This window comes from Podarcis melisellensis (assembly GCF_964234715.1).
Source record: "Podarcis melisellensis genome assembly, chromosome: 6".
Lineage (NCBI taxonomy): Eukaryota > Metazoa > Chordata > Lepidosauria > Squamata > Lacertidae > Podarcis > Podarcis melisellensis.
In genome coordinates this window covers 25,681,120-25,703,609 of record NC_138538.1, presented here as the reverse complement: position 1 = coordinate 25,703,609, position 22,490 = coordinate 25,681,120, and the positions used below count along the sequence as shown (strand labels likewise).

At 42.4% G+C, this 22,490-nt stretch overlaps 1 protein-coding gene across 17 annotated transcripts in view; it reads right to left on the bottom strand.

Annotated features, from left to right (window-relative positions):
* Window positions 1-22,490, bottom strand: part of PTPRT (protein tyrosine phosphatase receptor type T) — a 591,983-nt gene that overhangs the window by 348,549 nt on the left and 220,944 nt on the right. For all 17 annotated transcript variants that reach the window (XM_081916619.1, XM_081916633.1, XM_081916621.1 and 14 more), the window contains exon 3: window positions 1,580-1,851. In XM_081916619.1, the coding sequence (XP_081772745.1) occupies window positions 1,580-1,851 (272 nt within the window). The remainder of the gene's footprint in view (window positions 1-1,579; window positions 1,852-22,490) is intronic.

Sequence of the window (22,490 nt, the reverse complement as noted above, 5' to 3'; positions counted from 1 at the left end):
TAATGTCCAACTTATTTCATTGGCACAAATGGGAGCTCTAATGTAAACAGCTGCTTCAGAGATGCCATTTTTGTCAGAATCATGTCAGAGAAAGAGCTAAACACTCTCTCTCCATCTGCCCCCCCCCATTCCCAAGAATACTCAGTTTTGACTATGGCTACTATTTTCATGGCATGTCTCTCCATGTACTTTCCATCAAGGCTTCTGTAAGTGTACTTCTCCACATTCCCCATATAATTATCTGTATGGGGCAAGGGGCTAAATTTGACCACTCCTACTCCCGGGGTCTTCATGTGTTGATTGTACTCAGTATCCCTCAATGGTGAGGAAAATGTCAGCTAAGTGTTTCTGCTGCAAAACAAACAAACAACAACACGACAAAACAGTTTGTTAAAGCTGAAATTTGTATTAGCAACAAACTTGTAAATGTGTTCCTATGTGTCAGGGGCTCAGGAGCAGAGGCACAGGGGAGAGAGGGAATGGAGAGCGAAGGGGAAGAATCTGAGGGAAGCGTAGGGGAGTATGACAGTGACCCGAGAGATTCCATGAGTTTCTCCAGCGAATCAGAAGATTCCCAGAGGGGGGCGCCCATGGCCAGGGCAAGGGGAGTCCCAGGGGGGACGCACCAGAAACAAGAGGACAGCGGGGACTCCCAAAGCAGCAGCTGGAGATCAGGACCAGCTTCCCCACCAGAGCGTAGTGGGGGGGAAGAGTCCCATGCATCAGGGCCAGTGTCTCCTCCAGCAGGGAGAGAAGAGGAGTCAGGGCTGACCACGCTACATTCGGAGAGTGAGGGAACGGAGGGGAAGTCAGACCCAGCTAGCCTCCCCGAAGGGGGAAGCAGTGACAGGAGCAGTGTAACAGTCAGGAGGAAGGTTGCCGGCTCAAATGTACAGGCACGCGGGACAGCAGGAAACCCGGACTGGGAACCAGGTCCTAAAGCCCGCCGGAGGCAGGGGGAAGAATCAGGGGACTCAGCGTCAGAAGAGTCCAGAAAGGGCAAAACCCCAGCGGACAGGTGGACCCAGAGGAAGAAGGAGCAAAGGAAGAGGTGGAGCAAGGCTAGAGTCTTAAACTGGTGTCTGGGGGGAGGAGATTCAGATGGAGCTTCAGCGGTCTAGAGTTTGAGACGTAGGGCTGCACGCCGCGGCTTTGAAATCGAAACTGAACTTCAATAAAGACCTTTGTAAATAGTAACGAACTGGCGTTGGTCCTTTGTGAGCTGGGACCTCGGGCAGCTCTGACACTATGTAAATTCAGGTCTCTGGTGAAGCAAGCAAACACCTGAATTACATTTCTAGCATTTATCTTAGTTTTTACAGAAATGCCAACATTCCTTGACTTGCATTGGGACAAATCCGAAAAAATACTATGGCTGCTCTCTTCTAAATCAGAGTGTGATTCTGAGTACTACTAGCTGTTATTTAATGAGGGTCAAAACAGACCATATTGATAGTTATCTGTGTTATCTGGGGGAAAGGGGAAGTGGTTATTATCACAGAATAGATAGGATATGATGTGATACAATCACAAAATATCTGATGCAACTTTTTAGGGATGGGGGAAATCTCAAACACACCTGATAGAAGTGTGGCCAGAATGTGCTGATTGCAAGTTCTACCTTCACCCAGCCTTCTGTAACAATCCCAGACACATTCCAGATAGGGTTGCCTTGAGGTCCACCATTAACCTTGACATAAACGTTCAACGATCCAGGGCTGGAGCGATCTCGACTGGACAGGTAGTAATGGAAGTCAATACAGTGTGTGTCATTTTCCTTCAAGGTTGGTAGAAGCAAATGAGCTTTTTGCCCAGATGCTCTCCCAGAGCTGTTCACCATCATGAAGGAGCCTGGAGATAAATGTGAAACAAAGAGAGGGACAATAGCAGAGAAAAATAAGGTCAGTGGTTTCCTTCTCTTCCCCTGGAACAATAGTATGATGAAGAGCCAATAATTCTAAACAATCTGCCCAGCAGTCAGAAAACAAAACAGGTATTCATCTCAAAGAACTGAAAACCTATTATTTTATGCCAACACTTATCTGAAAAAGACAAGAAGACATCAAAATTACAGGAGCTGCAAATAAATTTGCACCCACTGCCTCCACCATCACTTAAAGAGGGTTATTTATTACTATTTTCAAATTTTCTACCCTGGATTTCAAATTGTCTGACAGTAAAATATCCACACCAAGCATGAAGTGCATACACATTGTACAAACCTCTTGCCAAGTGGCCAGGCTCTCCCAGTGGCATTTTCAAGCAGTATGAAGCTGACAGCCTTTATAACACATCTAAATTTATTGGTTTGTATTGTAGCAATGTATTGTAATACATCACTGGAAAAGAGCAAGGCACAGTGGCACACAAAGGAGTGCGACTCCTCCACTGGACGGCAGCAATTAGCCGCTGTGCAGGTCATAGATTACTGTGGGGTTTCACCATCTTAAAATACTGAGCAGGCCATGGATTACTATGGGGTTTCACCAGTTTAAGATGTAGAAAGGAGAGCCTTAGACCAAATGGAGCCACGTTGGAACGGCTACCTTGACGCTCCCTCTGTTTGAATTCATTATATTTTAATCACATTTGTAGCCCATTTCACAACTCTGATGCACCATTTGAATGCATGAGTTCTCTCTGTAATTAAGGATTATCAATTTGTGCATGTTCCTGCAATTTAGAATTGTCAATTTGTACATGTCTCTGATCTAATCACTCAAATGAACACAATTTTTGAGTGGGCATCAATGTTATTTTTGTTCCTCATGAATTAAAGAAAGAAAGGAAAGTTAACACAACGCAGGCCACACAGGGAAGTGTTACTAGTTTTACAATCAAATATTAACTTTTAGTTCTGTTTGGTTTAAGCCCAAGAGTTAGAGACTGGATCCTGTAACAGCTGCTGAGACTCTGATCAACAAAACCTCAATTCCAGTGTGTCACACAGATAGCACTGCTGTATCACAGCAAGAAGGGAAATGATTCATGCTGAAAAGTATTGCCATTTGTAAAGCAACCTTTTAAGAACACTATTTTAAGAACCTCAAAGCAAGAAAAGTCCAGCAAATCCAATCCCTTGTCTTGATTTTTGTCTCTTCTTTGGCACAGTGTGTTCGCTAATGCATTTTTTTAAAAGTCCATTATACTTATCGTGCAAGGTATTCCTGGATCCTGTAAAAAGCAGCCACCAGATTGGGATTCCGGTTTCATACCTCCCAGCAGTCAATAGGTAACATTGCAAGTGAACAAAAAATAAAATAAAGAACAGGAAGCTGCCATCTTAGCTCTTTCCTGCTCCTTCCTTTTTCAGTTTTTAAATAACAAGTCAGAAAACGAGGAGATTCAATATCAGAAGAGCATGGAAGATGGCTTTTAACAGGAGAGGTTGGCTTAAAAATTCACTGAGACACTCTGGTAGGAAAGGTAAAGAAGTATGACGGAGGATCTATTGGCAAAAAAAGTGGTGAGGTGCCACAGAATAAACAGCTGCTGACAGCCTGAATGACAGCTTTTATGGGATCCAGAAATACCTTTCACAGTAAGTTTAACAGACTTTTCTGGAGACCCCATAAAAGCACTTGTGAATGGATCTCTGATTGTGTAAGAGGAGCCATTGACTGAGATATGAGCAAAGTCTGCCCCACAGCATCATTGGTAGGGCAAGTATCATTAGCCGTAGCATCTTTGACAACAGCATTAAAATGATAGCTTGATGGGGTAGGATGGAGGACACAGTTGAGAGAATTTTGGTTATGTTTTTCTGGAGATAATGTAATTGTCTCCACTTGAGTATTTGAGGCCTCCTAGATGAATCAACTGGCAAAAAGGGAAGAGAAGGCCCTTCTTGTAGTTGTTCACGAAGTTGTGATCCTAGAAGGCTGATAGGCTCACATAAAGATCTCCTCTTGTTTGATGCAGAGGCAATCAGTATGTTATCAAGGTAAAGAAAAGGCAATATGCACTGAAGATGGATGTGTGAAACAAGGGCTACCACTACCTTGGTGAATGCTCTCTATGCTGAGGCCAGGCCAAACCGCATTGCTCTGTATTGTGTGCCCAGGCGAACACCCCCCGAGCTCAGGCGACGCCCAGGTGGAATAATGAGTCATGACAACGTGCTAGGGGATTAAAATTGGCCACAACTTTATTAAATTTTCAGATGTAGGAAGACCCTGGCTTAGGCATTGGGCGTTTATCCCTCCCAGTCCCCAGCCGGGGATCTGGGGCACATCAGCGTTAATCAATCTGCCTGGGGTTTGGGCTGGCTCTGGAAGATGTATGTTTAAGCAGAGAGCCCCCCCCCCCATTTTGCCACAACACAGGGGAGAGCACTGACAACCTTTCAGCGTATGGCCCGTGACTCCCCTCAACACAACCCCTTTAACGGGGAACCCTGGGATCACCGCAGGGGGGGTGTCACCACTTCATCCCCCCCCCCAAATTTAGGGAAGATAGACTAAAGGATTCCACCCAAGGCCTGAAACCACCAAAGTTGTGATGTTTTGCTACGGGGAAGGCAAAACCTGCCAATGCAGGGAAATTCCTTCCTGGTCCTTCAACAGCAACCATCAATGACCGTAGCAGCACCAACATACCTGTAAAGAAGCTGTAAACTCCAATAAATGTCCTAAAGTAAGGGAGGGTAGGGCAGGAGAAGCTCTAGAGCCCACTGAGGACTCCCAGGTAGGTTACACCCTCTATTGTGCCAGGTGGGCAGTACCATCCCTTATCTGGTCAACTCCCCTGGCTATGCCTCCCCAGCTGCAATTGGTTCTCAGAGCTGATGCCAGAATAAGGGGAGTTCATGGGACCATCTGATCTATCTCTGAGATGATCTGTATATAACTCCCCTAGAGATGGGGCAGGAGAGGCTGGCAAGCTGGGAAGATCTGCCTAACAGAGTTGAAAGTGGCAGCTGCTGCTCCTGAACCATGGTGGGGAAGGCTGGAGTCCAAACTTGGGTAGATGGAGAACTATCTGTAATATTGTCTATTGCATTTACGGGCTGTAATTTTGCTGCTGCAATTCGCTCCTGGCAGGAGAGTGTGCATTTCTTCTGTGCCTTTCCATTTAAGCGCAGGAAAAGAAGCTGTTTGAACAATAGCCGATCATTAGGTGATTGTTAGCAAAAAAACACGGGAAACTGTCTAACCTCCCACTGAGAGCTAATGACTAGAGGTTTGAAAAGCTTTACCTATACTGAGCAAAAAGCTGGAGGAGGGGGGATCCAGAGGCTACTATGGATGAAGTCAGCAATGCAAAGGACAATACAGAGTCTAAGGAGACTGTAGAGAAGGAAACCAGCAACTGAATAGGTCTCATGAAATCAGCGTGAAACACCAGAGCGGGGAAAGGAGTGCTGAGAATACCTAAAAATGAGGGTAAACCCACAAAGAAATTCCACAAAAGGTAAAAGAAACAAGGAAATAACCAGTTTGGAAAGGACAACACCAGGAGTCTCATGAACAAACGACCACTTTCTGCGAGGCAAAGTAAAAAAAACAAAAAACTGAAGGAAGGAAGAAGTTGGGATGAGCTGAGACAGAAGCTTCTGGTTTAAATTCTGAATTTTTAATTTTTTTTGCAAGCTTGCAATGTTGCCTATTGACTGTTAGGTGGCACCACACCTAAGTCCCAATCTGGCTACAGTTTTTACTGGGTCTCCAGAATCGGGTGGGGATCATAATTCTACTCCAATAAAACTTTGTCTGAGACACAGGCCAGGGGCAGACTTGGATCTTTCAGATTTCAGCAGCACCCTATGCAAAGCTACAATTTGGTGCCCCCTCATCTCTTGCCTTCTACTCGGTTCACTAAGACATAGTTGCAATGCCCTGCAGTTCCCCCTAGACTCAGCACCCAGTGCAATGGAACCGATCACACTGCCCTAAATCTAACTCTGCACTGGCCGCATTCAGACATTACACTAAATGACCTTGCAGGTTGTGCATTCCCTCTCCTTCTCTAGCACAGATGCAAGGAGAAGCGCAGAAGCTTTCACTTCTGTTTTTGCTTAACCATCCACATCTTGTTGTGTTGTCCAAACTGGCAAACTGTGATGGACATTCGTTATGGTTCATTTTGGGGAAAGGTGGAAAAACCCATTTGAAATTGCTGGTTTGTTTATGTCTCACTAAACTTAAAGTTTAAAGTAGTGGCCACTATGTTCTGTTCCAAGCTCTGTTGTCTGATAGCCTCCCTTTTGTTCCCACACTTTGTCTGCCATTATCCACCTTGGATGGATCTACACACAGGGAAAAAACCACTATAAATAAGCCAGAAATTAAAACGTTATAATAAAAGAAAAGAAAAACTTATGTAAAAATTCTATAGAAATGTTTTGTGCTCTCTGGTGCCATCTGGTGTTGCATGCTTATAACGCATTCAAATTGCTGTACAGTGATATCTCGGGTTACAGCCATTTCAGGTTACATACTCTGGTAACCCAGAAATAGTACCTCTGGTTAAGAACTTTGCTTCAGGATGAGAACAGAAATTGTGCAGTGACAGCACGGCAGCAGCGGGAGGCCCTATTAGCTAAAGTGCTACCTCAGGTTAAGAACAGTTTCAGGTTAAGAACAGACCTCCAGAACGAATTAAGTTCTTAACCCGAGGTACCACTGTATTGACAAATGTAGCTAAGTGTCTTAACTGTCTATAGCTGCTAAGCTGGCTAATGCTGGCAATCATAGACAGGAATGCTGTGCCAACCTGACTGGCTTCCACCCTGAATTGAAAAGAAAGAAGGGAAGGAGGGTATCCTATCCTCTAAGGCCCCAAGCAATTGAATTTGGGGACATGTAAAAGCCAATCGGGGACACGGGTGGCGCTGTGGGTAAAACCTCAGCGCCTAGGACTTGCCGATCGCATGGTCGGCGGTTTGAATCCCCGCGGTGGGGTGAGCTCCCGTCATTCGGTCCCAGCTCCTGCCCACCTAGCAGTTCGAAAGCACCCTTAAGTGCAAGTAAATAAATAGGTACCGCTTTATAGCGGGAAGGTAAACGGAGTTTCCGTGTGCTGCTCTGGTGCCGGTTCGCTGGAGCAGCTTCGTCACGCTGGCCACGTGACCCGGAAGTGTCTGCGGACAGCGCTGGCTCCCGGCCTCTATAGTGAGATGAGCGCACAACCCTAGAGTTTGTCAAGACTGGCCCGTACGGGTAGGGGTACCTTTACCTTTTTAAAAGCCAATCTCCTCTACATCCTAACTGAATCAGTGTGATGCTCCACCTAGCACGTATTCCCCTCTTGTTAAAGAAAATAGCCTTGGCAGCATTATTATTGTTGTTGTTGTTGTTATTGTTATTATAGCTGCCCTTCACCCTAAGGTTTCATGGTGGTTCACAATATTAAAAACAGAGTAAGCAATGGGTTGCTGGTGGTGAGGGGGCAACAGTGTACTGAATAAATAGGTACTATACAGGTTCAAAACTTCATGCTCCTGAGCGCTCTAATATGCTTCATTAGTTTCTTCATAAGGGTTGTATTCCACAGTCCATCCCACCATGCTGCTAGAGTTAAGTGTGTAGCTGTTTTCCAACCCATATACGCAGTTGACCTTCTCTCTTAGTCTCTCTCTCATACAAAGACACACACACACACACACACACACAAATAATACAACTATGGGAATCCACAGAAGAATATTTTGAGAAAGGCGTTTAAAATTCTCCCTTTCATGGCTGCAGCGATGTGACAAAAACACTCCTCTCTAACAATAAAAATAATGAGAACTGTTGGTTTAATTCTCTTTAAAGGATCTGCTTTGTGGATGTGTGCACACATGCCTTGAGGAAAACTAGCAAAAGTAATAAGAGATTGGGAGAGGGGGGCAGAGAAAGAGAAGAAAGAATATCTATTTCAGCAGTCAGGCATAGTAATTTTTAATCAAATGCAGCCCTCTTGACATTCTCAGTTCCGATGCAGCTGCCAAGTCATGCTACAAACGTTATCTCTCTGCTGGCCCCCATGCAGTTCATAGAAGATTGAATCTGGGAAAGCTTGCCTCACTAGTAACCTATTGAAGTTAAGGTCCCCCCTTTTTTTCCTTTTGTATGCCATGTTGCAGCAGTGTGACAGACACCCAGATGAGCCGGATAAACATTCTGATCATTTCTGATCAATGAGCAGCCATATGTAGCAGGCTTAGAGGAGGAGACACTGGCAGCATTTGCCCAAATAAGCTTTTCCACTGCTTTGCAATTACACACAACAGAAATGTGTGTGACTCTCCCTGTTTTAAAATGGATCGTGCCAAATATAGACACAATGGGCAGCAGAAATGGAGATGAGAGAGAATGAGTGTGCATACTTGCATACAAAGAGAACACTCTGGGTGTGGAGGAAAAGCATGTGAAGTCTTACTTGATCTCCTAACCATCTACACCGCATCCTTTAGGCAAGAGAAAATATGCAGATTCTCAAGAGAAGAGCCCAGCTAAATGGAAAAGCATGAATGAGCTTACCACTATCATATAGATGCTTGGCCAAAGTCCAAATCACATATTCCAGGACCTTGGGAGCAGTTTTACAGCAAGCAAAGTACTCTGGGAGCAGTCTGCATTCAGCTATGAAAAAATAATCTGGAACAGACACCATCTTAAGAAAAATCTTTATCTGTATTTATTTTAGCCTTTGGGAACTTTTAAATCCCCCCAATTACTATTTTATATGCTTTTATACTATATTTTTACTAGTTTTATACTGTTTTTTTATTTTAATGATTTTCTTTATTGTTTTTATGTTGAACGGTAGTTTCAGATTTTTAAAAATATTACATTATTAGCTAATGCTTTAAGTAACTATGTTCTGAATCCAAATCCCAAAGTTAAAATATCCTACAAGATGATTTAAGATCCAGTGAAAATAACTTCTATTTCTAGCAGATAAGGTTGTGCTCTTGGGGTTCAGAGTTAAATATTCAGGCCTGAATATTGCCATTTATGATATCTTGGGTTCTTTCAGAGGAAGGGATATAAATTTAATCTCTCAGTCAATCAATCAATCAACATCCTAAATACCTAAGATACCAAGCTGTGGAAAATTAGCAAGTCCCCAGTACAAATATCACCAGTGCCATTTAGCCACTTGCCACTTACGATGAAGGATGTTAATCATGTTGAGACGCAGGCGGTGCTGTGGTCTAAACCACTGAGCCTCTTGGGCTTGCTGATCAGAAGGTCGGTGGTTCAAATCCCTGCAACGGAGTGAGCTCCCGTTGCTCTGTCCCAGCTCCTGCCAACCTAGCAGTTTGAAAGCACACCAGGAGCAAGGAGATAAATAGGTACCCCTGTGGTGGGAAGGTAAATGGCATTTCCGTGCACTCTGGTTAATCGAATCGAATGGTGGAATTGGCACTCCTGGAAGTACCACATAATTCCTGTTCTGCATTTATAAGAACTCAATCATTTAGTGTGGCAGCATCTATGCTTTGAAACACCCTGCCTATTGATATCAAGAAGGCACTGTGTGAGACAAGGGTGGTGTGTGGGTGTGTGTGTGTGTGTGTGTGTGTGTGTGTAATTTAGAATAGTGTTTTTATTGTACTGTGTTATGAAAAAGCTTCAATAAAAATGACAATAGCAAGCAAGTGCCTTCACTGTACTCTTTTTGGCATCTGCTAAAAGCATACTGGTTTAGACTATCCTATCCAGATGCTTAGAAATGCTGAGGGAATTTTAATCTGTTTTGGTACTTTAACTTTTGTGTGTTTTATAGTATTGTTGTAAATTTTTCTCGATTTGAGGGTTGGCTTTGAGGGTTGTTGGGTTTTTTTACAACCAAGCAATGTATACCTTTTAGGAAAATGAAATGAAGAAAAATGAAATGAAATGAAATGCTGAATCGTTTTCATGAGGATTTTTTTTAATGTGAATTCCAGCAGAAATGTGGAGAACTGAATTTAAGATTCAACCCTCCACCACCTAAAATATGGAGGACAATAGTACAGTGGATGCTCGGGTTGCGAATGTGATCCATGCGGGAAGCACATTCGCAACCCGCAGCATTCGCAACCTGCAGCACCGCGTCTGCACATGCAAAGGTCATGATTTTGCACTTTTGCGCATGTGCAACAGCCGAAACCCAGAAGTAACCTGTTCCGGTACTTCTGGGTTCAGTGCGGTGTGCAACCCAAAATTGCGCAACCTAAAGCATCTGTAACCTGAGGTATGACTGTACCGATCTAATATACCATCCTTTGTCCTCTACTAAGGCAAGCAAGAAACATTGCCATGGTTTAAGAACACATTCCAATCAGACAAGAGGACGCAGCCTGGGTAGAGGGACTTGGGAGAAGTCACATGGGCCATGTACAGAGACTTGAAGCACTACATTCATACACCCTTGAAACTGGCCTGGACCTAGCCCACTACTAAGAACATAAAGAAGGATTAGGCAGTGGCGTAGCTAGCCGCTTGGGTGCCTAGTGCAGGGGCGTGTCCTGCAGCCGGGGGCAGGGCAATCCATCTGTGGGGGCAGAGCAAGCTGCCGATGGGGGAGGGGTGATCCACCCATGGGAGCAGGGTGAGCCTCTCCAACGCTTGGAGCCTCTCTGCCACCTCCCCCTCAGCTGTGGGGCAGCTGAGGGAGAGGAAGTAGGCAGACACAAGTCCCACATTGCCGTTTCAGGCTGTGTGGTTTCCAGCAACTGATATTCCAAAGGATTATAGCCTCTGACCATGGACGCAGACCAGAGCCATCATGTTGCATGCTGATGATGCATGAAGGATTATTTCAGAAGTTGTGAACATGCATAAGTGACAGAGTTGCGTGGACAGGTGGAGTCCCCAGATCCTGCGCGGTCCCCCCGTCATGTGGAATAACGACTCAAGACAACATGCTATGGGATTAAATTGGCCACAACTTTATTAAATTTCAAATGTGGGTAGACCTTGGCTCAGGCATTGGGCGTTCTCCCTCCCCAGTCCCCAGCCGGGGACCTAGGGAGCATCAGGGTTATCCAGTGTGTGTGGGGGGGATGGGCCGGCTCTGGAGAACATATGTTCAAGCAGAGATAGCCGCCCCCGTAACGCTGCCGCCGCAGGGGAGAGCAATGATGACCTTCCGGCGTACGGTCAAAGCCTCCCTTCAGAAACCCCTTTAACGGGGAACCCTGGTATCACCGCCGCAAAGAGGAAGATGGACAAAAGGATTCCGCCCAAGGCCTGATACCGCCAAAGTTGTGACGTTTTGCTACGGGAAAGGCGAAACCTGCCAATGCAGGGAAATTCCTTTCTGGCCCTTTAACAGCGACCTAAACATAGCAGCGCCCGCATACCCGTGAAGAAAAGTTAACCTGCAAAACCTGTGAGGAAAATTAACCTGCAACATAAGACATTGACTGAGGGTGGGTAGGGTGGGAGAAGCTCTGGAGGCAAGTGAGAATTCCCAGGTAAGATCCTCCCTCCTTTGTGTGGGCAGGCAATCCCTCCCCTACCTGGCCTGGTCTCCTTGGCAACTCTTCCCCCAGGTGGGATTGGACAACTGACTGAGGTAGGCGGAGACCTCCAGGTATCCCACCTGAGGGAAGGCAAAGCCTAGCCTATGCTGTTGGAGCCGCTCCAGGTCTAGGGGCTGCACGCGTCCACGCAAAGGGCGCCCCCCGTTTTAAGCGGGGAGTGGTCATTAGTGTAGGCAACCCGTTCCCATTCCCAAATGCATTCAGATAATATGGCCATATTGTTGAATGGGACTGGTTGGCAAACATGCCTTTAAAGTTGCAGCCATAGAAGAAAACTTTGGCCAAACTTGAATGGTTATATTATAAACAATCATTTTGCTGCTATTAAGAATCACCTGAACTTCTTTCTATCTGAATGAAGAAAGGAACCAGAGAATAACATCAAATATTATTTCTCTTCATATTTCCAGCACTGCTCGTTTTCTGGAACACTGCCAACCTTATAACTGTGTTTTATCATTTTCCACCCTAAATTAAACATTCATCCATCCATATTGCCATTTGCTATTTTCATCTTCAAATTTGCAAACATGTCAGGGCTACAGACAATATAATCCTACAGCTGAGGAAAGGAGATATTTTGCATGCTGTGAAAGGCCAGGGTTTTTGTACTTATTAATGTAGACACAGGGGCACATGGTCTTTCAAGCAAGTTGATATCAAGTCTGACTGGTTTATGTGGTTTGATCAACAGGTTAGCTTAATTAATATTTGTTGCTCCCAGTTTCATCGAGATTTTTAAAATATATCATTTTAATATATGCTCAGATCATCAGGATTAAGTAAAACATGAATTCTTTTAAATATATGTACTAAAAAAAATGAAGCCTAAACTGGTCCTTGCATTGCTACAGTTATTGAATATATCACTAAAATTGGGGGATTAAACCACGAAGTGCTCCCTAGATGCTCATAAATTTCATTTCCCCCCTCCCTGATGCATAATGATGCCTTGATAAGCCTCCTATTATTGATGCATCTGCAACATATATCCTCTTTTCAGAGCCGAAATCATACTTGGTAGCAGATGGTGCCTATTGTGTTTACACATCAGCACTTTATGATTGCATTTTCTCATGTCTACAGTAAAAAAGAAAGCCATAATTGAGTTTTTAATGGCTTTGCACATTGTTCATTAAGATTACATGACTGTGTTCCTGCAGATGACAGCTGAAGAAATGAGCCACCAAGAAGGACCCCTCGTGACCAGCTCAGTTGAGACTGCTTCGGTATCACCTTTCAGCTGCCACACTGCTTAAAAGCTAAATCATTATAGACACCAGAGTACCAAATGCACATTTAACAGGATGCAGGTGAAATGACTCTAACTTCCAGCACCTAAAAACTATTGTGATATTATTATTATTATTATTATTATTATTATTATTATTATTATTATTATTATTATTTTATTTATACCCTGCCCATCTGGCTGGGTTTCCCCAGCCACTCTGGGCAGCTTCCAACAAAATATTAAAATACATTCCTCATGTTGCGTCTGCTTCAGGTTACATCTTTTCAAGTTGTGACCCGCAGCAACCCGGAAGTACAGGAACAGTTACTTCTGGGTTTCGCCGCTCGCACATGTGCAGCAGGGCTAAATTGAACTGTGTACATGCACAGATGCACTGCTTCTGGATGCAAATGCTTCAAGTTGCGGACGTACCTCCAGGACAGATTACACCCGCAACTCGAGGTTCCACTGTAGAGTAATTCATCAAATATTAAAAGCTTCCCTAAACAGAGTTGCCTTCAGATACCTTCTAAAAGTCAGATAGTTGTTAATTTCTTTGACATCTGGTGGGAGGGCATTCCACAGGGCTGGCGCCACTACCGAGAAGGCCCTCTGCCTGGTTCCCTGTAACTTCACTTCTCGCAGTGAGGGAACTGCCAGAAGGCCCTCAGAGATGGACCTCAGTGTCTGGGAAGAACGATGGGGTGGAGATGCTCCTTCAGGTATACTGGGCTGAGGCCATTTAGGGCTTCAAAGGTCAGCACCAACACTTTGAATTGTGCTCACATCAATTAGGGAAGTGGGGAACCTCAGGAATAAGGGCCAAATGCAGCCCCCCAGCTTTCTCTGTCTTTGGCCCTCAAAATGCACCCCAGACCACCCTCTGTCTTCTCAGGTCACACACCTCAATGATTTTGCTTGGAGCACAATGTGTCTTTGCTGAAATGTGTCCTTGAACTATCAATAATGCCTCTTGCTTGCCTAGATGGATGATATAGAGGTAGATGGGTGCAGAAGGTAGCCAACAGTACAAAAGTTACTGCTCCATTTACTTTTGCCTCTGTCCCACCCACTACTAGCCTGTGCCCCTTGCAAGGTGGTCAGAAGGGAATGCATTCCCTGGGCTGAAAAAAGAATCCCCCTAATGTTGAATTAAAGGGGGTGGGACCATTTTAAGGAGTAATTTCAATCTTTGGTGTGCTTGAAGGCACCTCCCCTTTGCTCCATCAAGAAGCTAATCAATAGACTCGTGTCAGAAAAACACACAGATAGTGTTCTCAAATGAAAAAAACAAAACAAACCCCAACACACAAATCTACTTACTGAAGGGCCTACACAATTCATCATCCAAACAGGAACACTGCATTGGCAATGCTTTGTGATAAAACAGAGGACAAAGAGAACCTGTTCATTTCATTTTTTATTAGAAATATAATAAAGAAGAAATGAAAGGATTGCTCAACTGGAAACAGCAATAAATTACATTAACAAAAATGTTCTTTCAACAGTGCAGTTAATTTGGGATGATGATGGCAATGCCAAAAAGCCCTCTTTGGCAAGTCTTAAATGATGGCGTCAGAAGAATTCACCAAGGTATTTTCAGTGGGTAATGGTCATTGAATACCAGCATACAGAAGTAAAAGAGCAGATCAATTAGAGCAGGTCAAACTATGGAACCTATAATGAGAGTCAAGTTGATAGAAATTTGTTGTCCAAAGAATATTTGACATTAAGCATTGCTTCCAACTTCTACTCTTGTTCTGGCTTGGCTTCAAAATAGACACCACTAACATGAGGGCAGAAGAGAGCCTCCTAGACTAGGGGATCTTCAAAATGATTTATTTAATATTTGTCATGATTTCCTTGTGCAAAGCTTACAGATATATCCAGTCCTTATTGAGCTTTCTGATTTGTTTGCAGGGATGTTGTATGACAATAAGCATTCGTGCTGATTTGCTTACAGGCTGTTAAGGCATCTTCCTGTTGAATCATTTAGTTCCACACTTTTCAACACTTTTCCCCATTACTTTTCTAACTGAAAAACATCTGTTTACTTCATGTTGTGCTTTAATCTACTTCCACTGGCCATACTGGTTCACATGGTACATTTTGCGTCCACAAAACTACCGGGGAAAGTATAGTAAATGGAACTGTAATCACTCGGTTCACACCAGTTCTGTATGCAGATAACCCAATACCTATTTCCTTTCTTCCACACAGCCAGATTGGAGGGGGTCTACTGTTCCTGCCTGTTGGACTAGGATAGGAATTACTAAAGCAAGACAATTCCAGTAAGCAGTTTTACCTTTCACCAAGCAGGGTAGGAACAGAAGAAAAGCCCCACTGTATCAGACCAGAGCCCCATCTTGTCTAGCATCCTGCTCTCACATTGGCCAACCAGGTGCCTATGAAAAGTCTGCAAGCATGAGCTGAGTGCAGCTGAACTCTCTCTCTCCCCCCCCTCCCCGATTCCCAGCAACAAATACATCAACTGATATGCTGCTTAATCTTTTTGTGACTGGATAATGTGTGGCTTAATGCATCCACAATGTTCCAACATTTGGTTTTTTCTACCCTCAACAGGTGTAATCATTGACAACCTTTAGAGAAGAGAGAGGTTTTAATTACAAACATAAACATAAACATAACAACACAGCTTCAAAACAATGGAATTTCCCATTAAAATATATGGATGCCTCCATGACCCCAATATTTGAGGTAATGGATTTAGCAATGTAGCAAACAAGCAAATAAAAATGAAGAGGAAGTATCGAGCATCTCAAGAAGGCAATTGTTCCATCAGAGAAAGCATTTTGGCCTGCCAGATGGATTGATCCTTTCTTTCCTTCTCCTGCACACTGCTCTGGGATCTCTTTCGACCCCCTGTTCCCTAGCCAATCACAAGAGGTGCATGGGGGAGGGGAGGAGCCCCACTGCGCAACTAAAATATACCAAAACACATGAATCAAAATAATGGTGGTGGTGATGCCAGACAAGAGGTCAGCATAGAAAACTTATCTCTAGTACCCAGAGTCACCAGTATCTGTTACAACTGCTTCAAGTTCTATGAGATTTTGGGGCACATGGGCTGAAATGTTGCCCTTCTGATACATCTTTGCAAACTCTTCCTAAAGGACAGGGTCAAGATGCGTCAGTGTGCAAACTTTGAACTGAGGAAACCAGAGATGTGTTCATATTTATTTGCCTTACTCAAATGGTTGCAATCTTGCTCTCCTGCAGCGAATTAAATGTTTATATGCATTTATATACAACTTATATACATTCTCTGGGTTACCAGAGAAATCCACCTCCACTTCCACTGAGCTGGAAAGGTTAGATTAAGCAGAGGGTGTTGTCCCTCCCCTTCCCCAGTTTTCCTGACTAAACTGACTTCCCTTTGACACTGACTTCCCCCTTTCACTGATCAAATGTGCAGGCGGACAGACAAGCTATGGGTGGGCTGCCCACCCATGGTAGCCTGTGGTAAGCCCAGAAATAAGGTGTTCCAAGGCAGGGAAGGCTGAGTCAGCCCTGGATCCTGGAACTGATGCAGTTATTATGTAAGGACCAGGAAAGACCATCCTGCTACCTGACTCTCCACCATGGCCATTGTGAGAATTAGGGCTGCAATGCAAGAGTCTCCATAAATCCTGCTGATGAGAGGGAGTTTAGATTGTGCCCTCAGTCCTATATATATATATATTGTTATTCAGCTGAAAGACCTCTAAATATGCACAGCGCTCATTAAAGAAGTTTCAAAATACTGGATTTTTATTTTTATTTTAAAGCTTACAGGTCCAAATTCATGCATGGTAAAGAACACTATTGATTGCGTTCAAAAACATTTCAGGAGCCCTCGGGGGTAACACCAGCTGAGCGAACAGTAGACCTCTTTTTAAAAAGAGCATTGAATCATTTCACAAGGCAATCACACAATTGCTTGACTTCGTAGCAGTTTGCACACTCAAAAGCATCCTTTTTAAAATGTGCAGCTTCACAGACTGCTGTTCTTCAGGTCCCTTAGAAGGTTTGAACCACGGAATTCAGGTTTACCCCACAGCTTCATAATTGCAACCCACACATGGTCTTTGGAGATGCCCCTGATTGAGCAACAGCTGATTGCAGGCATTTTCAATGGCTTTGCAAGCCTGGTCACTGGTCAATCACAGGTATTATCAAGCTAGATGCTGGTTTTAAAAGGCCTCTGACAGCTAAATAATAGCATTGTTAAATCATCAGCATCTTTCGCTGGCTTCCAGCCAACTGATAATTTGAGACAGAATGAAAGAATGAAAGTCTTCTGGTAGGGAGGAGGTCTGCCTGCACAGTAGGAAAAAGCAAACTAAAAGTGGGCAGATGTAGCATCAGAGCAAGTTTGTCCACTGGCAAATAAGATGAAGGCACACACCTGAAAAACAGTAATAATACTGTACACAACATACTGGAAGTAACCTTAATACTCAAATTTAGCATCAAATATTTCCCCAGCTAATGTATGCTTTCATTTTGTAAGAGTGACACAACAGAGGACAAGAGCAAAGGTGTTAGAATTTAAAATGGAGATTGTACAGGGAATGGAGATGGAAAAGCATGCTTTTAAAAAATCTGGTAAGCAAGCTGTGCAGAAAGGTTTAGTACAGTGGTTCTCAACCTTTTTTCTCTGGGCCACACTTTCAGAATATTTGTTTGCACTGCACCAAATTTTTATTGACAAGAAATACATTGGAAAACAGAAAGAAAACCCCTAGCTGTGCTTGATTTATAACATAGAACACAACTGCCTTGTGATCATGGGACATCCAAAAGTATGATACAATGCAATGCATAAGAACATGAATAATTCCCAAAATATAATTATAAACGAGACCTACAGCACTCTGTTCAAATGGTGATACTGGATCAGAACTAGGATTATCCTAAAAATAAAAAAGTACTAGGATTATTCTCAGTATCACTTGATGCTCTTGCTCACATTTTGAAAAGTTATCTACCCATATTTTGCAAATATTTTTTTATATATATACTTTACTACACTGAAATGTCAGATGTTTCTGCAATAGTCCTTGAATCTTCCCACCACACTTGCCATTCTCTCCTGCCACACCCTTTGAGAACCACTGGCTCAGTTTAATAAACTAAATAGATGGACTTTTACTTCTTTTCCATGATTCAGTATGATACCATTTTTTTGTGATAAAAGTATAATTTGCAAGAAATATTCTCAGCTCAGTTTTCCTTGGATGAGGGGATCTGTGCAAAAATCTGTGCACAGCAATAAGAAACCATGACAGATTCTGGAGGATTCCTTCAGTTTGCATTTTGAGGGGTGAAAAATCTGAACTTTTTGTTGTTGAAAGAACAGGGACTCTCCCCCGCCCCCATGGCACTTAGCTCTTCTCCCTCACCCTTCAAAATACAAACAGTTGCAAAAGTTCTAATGATGGGAAAACATATCTTCAAACCATGTCACCACTGCACATAAAAATCAACATTATTGTTTTCATTTATATTAAAATCAGTCTTCTAATTGTGCAGCAATGAAACTACAAATATATTTAATTTTAGGTAACAGGTGCATAATTTCACCGGCTACATTCTGGAATTGGAACTTCCAAACAGAATTAAACCAGGTGTAATCCCAGAAGTAATACAAAATGGAATTGGTCCATTTCCTTATTCCTAATTTTATGGTTGTTAAGTTTGCTGGGGCTGAGGTTCTTAAAAGAGAACATCAAACCGTAATTTTCAAGCAATTATATATTTTTGTTATCTTGAACCTATTTATTGCACACAGAAAGTTACAGTAAACTACGCGTAGGAAGGATAGGAAAAGGTCTTAAGCAATAATGAGGTGTAAAGAAATTCATTGAACTGGTGATAATTTCTGCTGCTTCTTCAGTGTATTCAGACACTGAGCCATATTTTAAGTATATTCCAACTCAAACAATCTGTAAATCAAAAGTAATTTGACAGATGTATCAATTTATTCCACTAACACTTATCGCACAGAGTTTGGTAATCTTCCCTCCCCAGCCCCCACATTCTAACACACACAAACTGAGAACAAGTTCCTTGCACAGTATAGGCTTAATCAGTAATTAATTTCTACTTTTCTCATTATGTTAGAAAATCTCTGTTATTTACTAGATAATTAAGTTTTACTAATGCTTTTTGTCAAGCCGCATTTGGAGAAAAATCAGAATTCAATTAAAATGCAAAAAAGGAGCTCTTTAATATTGTTTCCATCATGAAATAAAATTAACTTGAATTAGCTGGATAGACAAATAAGGCAGCAAATTGAAAGTGGATCTACATCTAAAGTCATTCTGCTAATCCAAATTTACAGAGCAATAATGAAGATACAAGCTCTTCCACTCAAATTAAAAGAGAGCATTGGCATGTGGGATGAAGGCAGGAGAACGATACCAGCCAGGTTTGATACTGGTATGGCACAGCTGCATATTCCTGCATTGCAGGGGGTTGGACTAGATGATTCTCAGGGTCCCTTCCAACTTTGTGATTCTATGATTCCCTCTCTCATTCAACAGGTTATGCTGGGGGCAACCAGTTGTCCAACTTGCTTCTTGGATAGATAACACCTGGATGCAAGAGGCAGTTGTTGAGCACACCCAACAGTCCTTCTTCCAACGTTTGTGCGCCATGAGATGCTCAACTATTCACACAAAACACATGCCATCCTATGAAGCAGTATCTTGGAAGGACCAAAAGTTACAAGCCACCAGAACCTTCTATAGAATAAGCAACAAACATCATCACAAAACAAACCCTACTTTCACAGTTACTTCTTATGAAATTAGTCATGCAGGGCCACCATCACATAGCTGGAATTGTGAGGTATGAAGTTGACAAAGCATATGAAATGACGAAGCAACGCAAGGTTAAAATTAAGCCTATGTTCATATGGATGAAGTGAGCTCAGTAATTATGAAAATTTAGGAAAGTGGCTATGCATTTTCATGAGGTAGAACTCCACATTGTTATTTTGGATCCTAGTATAACTGCATCTTCTTCACTTAAAGGTACAGAAACTTACCTTTTGCATACCATTCCAGTTTGGAAGACAACTTCTACTATTTCTCCCCTGCTTTTTTTCCTTTTAATTTTTATCTACACAGATCTTTGCTCTTGGCAAAACAGAAACACATAAAGTGAGTGTATCACTGTAGCCTTAATTGCAAATGTTTTCATTTGAAAAATATGACTAGGTTATTGCACATTTTCTTCCATTTGATGGATGATGGTTAATTACAGAGAAGACACCTCCCTTTTTTTCAGTAATGAAAACCACATATATCTTCAAAAATTATACCTCTTATACAAATCTAGTGAGGTGTAGTTGTCACATGCTGTGTTTCCAGAAGAAAGAAAATATACATATGCTCACAAGCATTTTCTGTTGCTATGTCCCAAATCCAGCAAATAAACAGTAGCTTTATCCCTCGATCATGTTCTTGATGGATATTATTGAAATAAACTCCCTAACAATGAATCTTTATTCATTCATTCATTTTGCAAAGAAGTAGCCAGAGTATTAGTTATTGTTTGGTGTTTTATTGTAATCTCATCTAATAAGGTATTTGAAGGGCAGGCTACAATAACAAACAAGCGCACGCACACACACACACCAACAGTAAGCCACTTTTAGTGGATAATTTGCCTAGAGGGAAAGCTTGAAACCTTGGATTTGAATTTAGGGATAAGCTCACCCCAAATTTTAATTGGGTAAATTGGGTGGTAAGCCCAATGCATTACTCAATTTGAGCCAAGTCTGCTTGAGGGGGCCTTTTGAAAGCTTACTGTGTCATTCTGAATATATGTACAAATTTGACATGTTTCCATAGATCTATGCTACTTCACGTTGCCAATTCTCATGAAGTAGTAATGTTTCAAAATGTTTTAGAATCATAGAGAATCATGACCCCTGAGGGTCACCAAGCCAACCGCCTGCAATTCAGGAATCTCAACTAAAGTATCCGTGACAGATGGCCATCCAGCCACTGCTTAAAAACCTCCAATGGAGGATAGCCCACAACCTTCCAGGCAGGGGGTCCATTTCACTGTCAAAAAACCTCATTCAGAAGGTGGTGGACTTTCCTTCATTGGAGGTTTTTAAGTAGAGGTTGAATGGCCAACCTGTCAGCCAGCATTTGTTGTATTTCCATGTACTAAAGCCTTGTGATTTAGGTAGCCTTGTTTTCTGCTGGTCCTCTCAGATTCTTCCTCCCATTAATCCCATCAGAACATACCTAATTCGCAGTTACTGAAACAATACTTAAACCAAAACACGGCTATCCTTTGATATTTGCAGTTCTCTGAATTTTGCAGTGCGGCTTGCCAGCCTAGCAATGTGTACAAAAATGCATATACTACAGTAAAGCTTCCACGAAAATGCATATATTAGTGAAAATAGCATACAAAATGGATTGCACTCAGGGAATCGCTTTGGGGAAAAAATGTGTATGTTGGGCAAAATTGCATACAATATTAGGATAAATGCTGGTGAATTTTCATGAAGACCTCATGGATTGTTGGAGGACCCACTAGAACAGATTGTGAAGGAGAATTGGGAGAGAAAAGGATGGGGGAAATGGAGGGCTGACCCCAATGACCATCTTTCACCCCACCCTTACAAAAGATGAGGCTGCCGAAGACATTATATGTATATGTTCACTGAATGTTAGTGCTGAATGTTAGCAATGAAATTAGAACAGTGTAATACCATGTGTTGATAAATCTTAAGGATATTGTCCCTAATTTTGATTTAATTACATGGTACTTCACAGTGTGTGTGTGGGGGGGGATCCTTATAGCACAATCCCATTATTGTAAGTCTCACTGAATTTACTTAGGTAACTATGAATAGGACTAAATCTCAATAGAAGCTTTCAACTACAATTAAAAGTTCTTGGAATGCCCTATAGCCCTGTTAGGAGAGGCATAGTGTTGAATTGGTTTAATAGCTGTCTTGCCGTTTTATTGAAATAAATTTCTTTATGAAAATCCATGATACTTTATGTAGTTATAGAGCATCTGTGCCAGGCTATGCATTTGAATCATGATTAGACAATGATTACTTAATGAACCATGTTCATTCGTAATCAGAAATAAAAATAATAAGCCTAAACAAGATGTATAGAAACAATTTGAAAGACTAAAGGCTTGATTAGAAAATTAAGGAAATTAGAGAAAGAAATTAAATATGGCCAAAGCGTATGTTTTTAAAAACTTCAATCACCTTCCCATTACAAATTATTGGAAATCTATATTTATTCAGGTCTATCTTTAGGATGTGTTGGACTCTTTTATTAAGACAGCAGTTTATAAAACTTGTTAGAGAACTTTCCTTAACATGCTACCGGAAGGCGCTTCCCTTAAAAAATTAGCCATGCTAATCCTCTTCAGGAGTTCTGTGTCTGAGTTCAGTAAACATGTGGGGAGAAGCCTAGGGGTGAGTGTGCTATTGTTCATGTCTTGGAGTGCAAACAAAGAGCCTCCTGTACTCACAGAAGTCCCTTGTGATCTTCTAATTTTCTAAAAGGTGTAGGGTATTCTCCATGGTCCCTTCTTTAGAATATTAAAGGCACAGTATGTAGGTAAACAGAAACAAGCCATTAAATCATGGGACCTGTTTGAAAACAAACAATGAATGGCAACCCAGCAGAGTTCCTCAACCTGGTGCCCCCCAGAAGTTGTTGGACTCAACCTTCCATCAGCCCCAGTCAGCTTGGCCACTAGTTTGTGATGATGGAAGTTGTGGTTTAGCAACATCCAGAG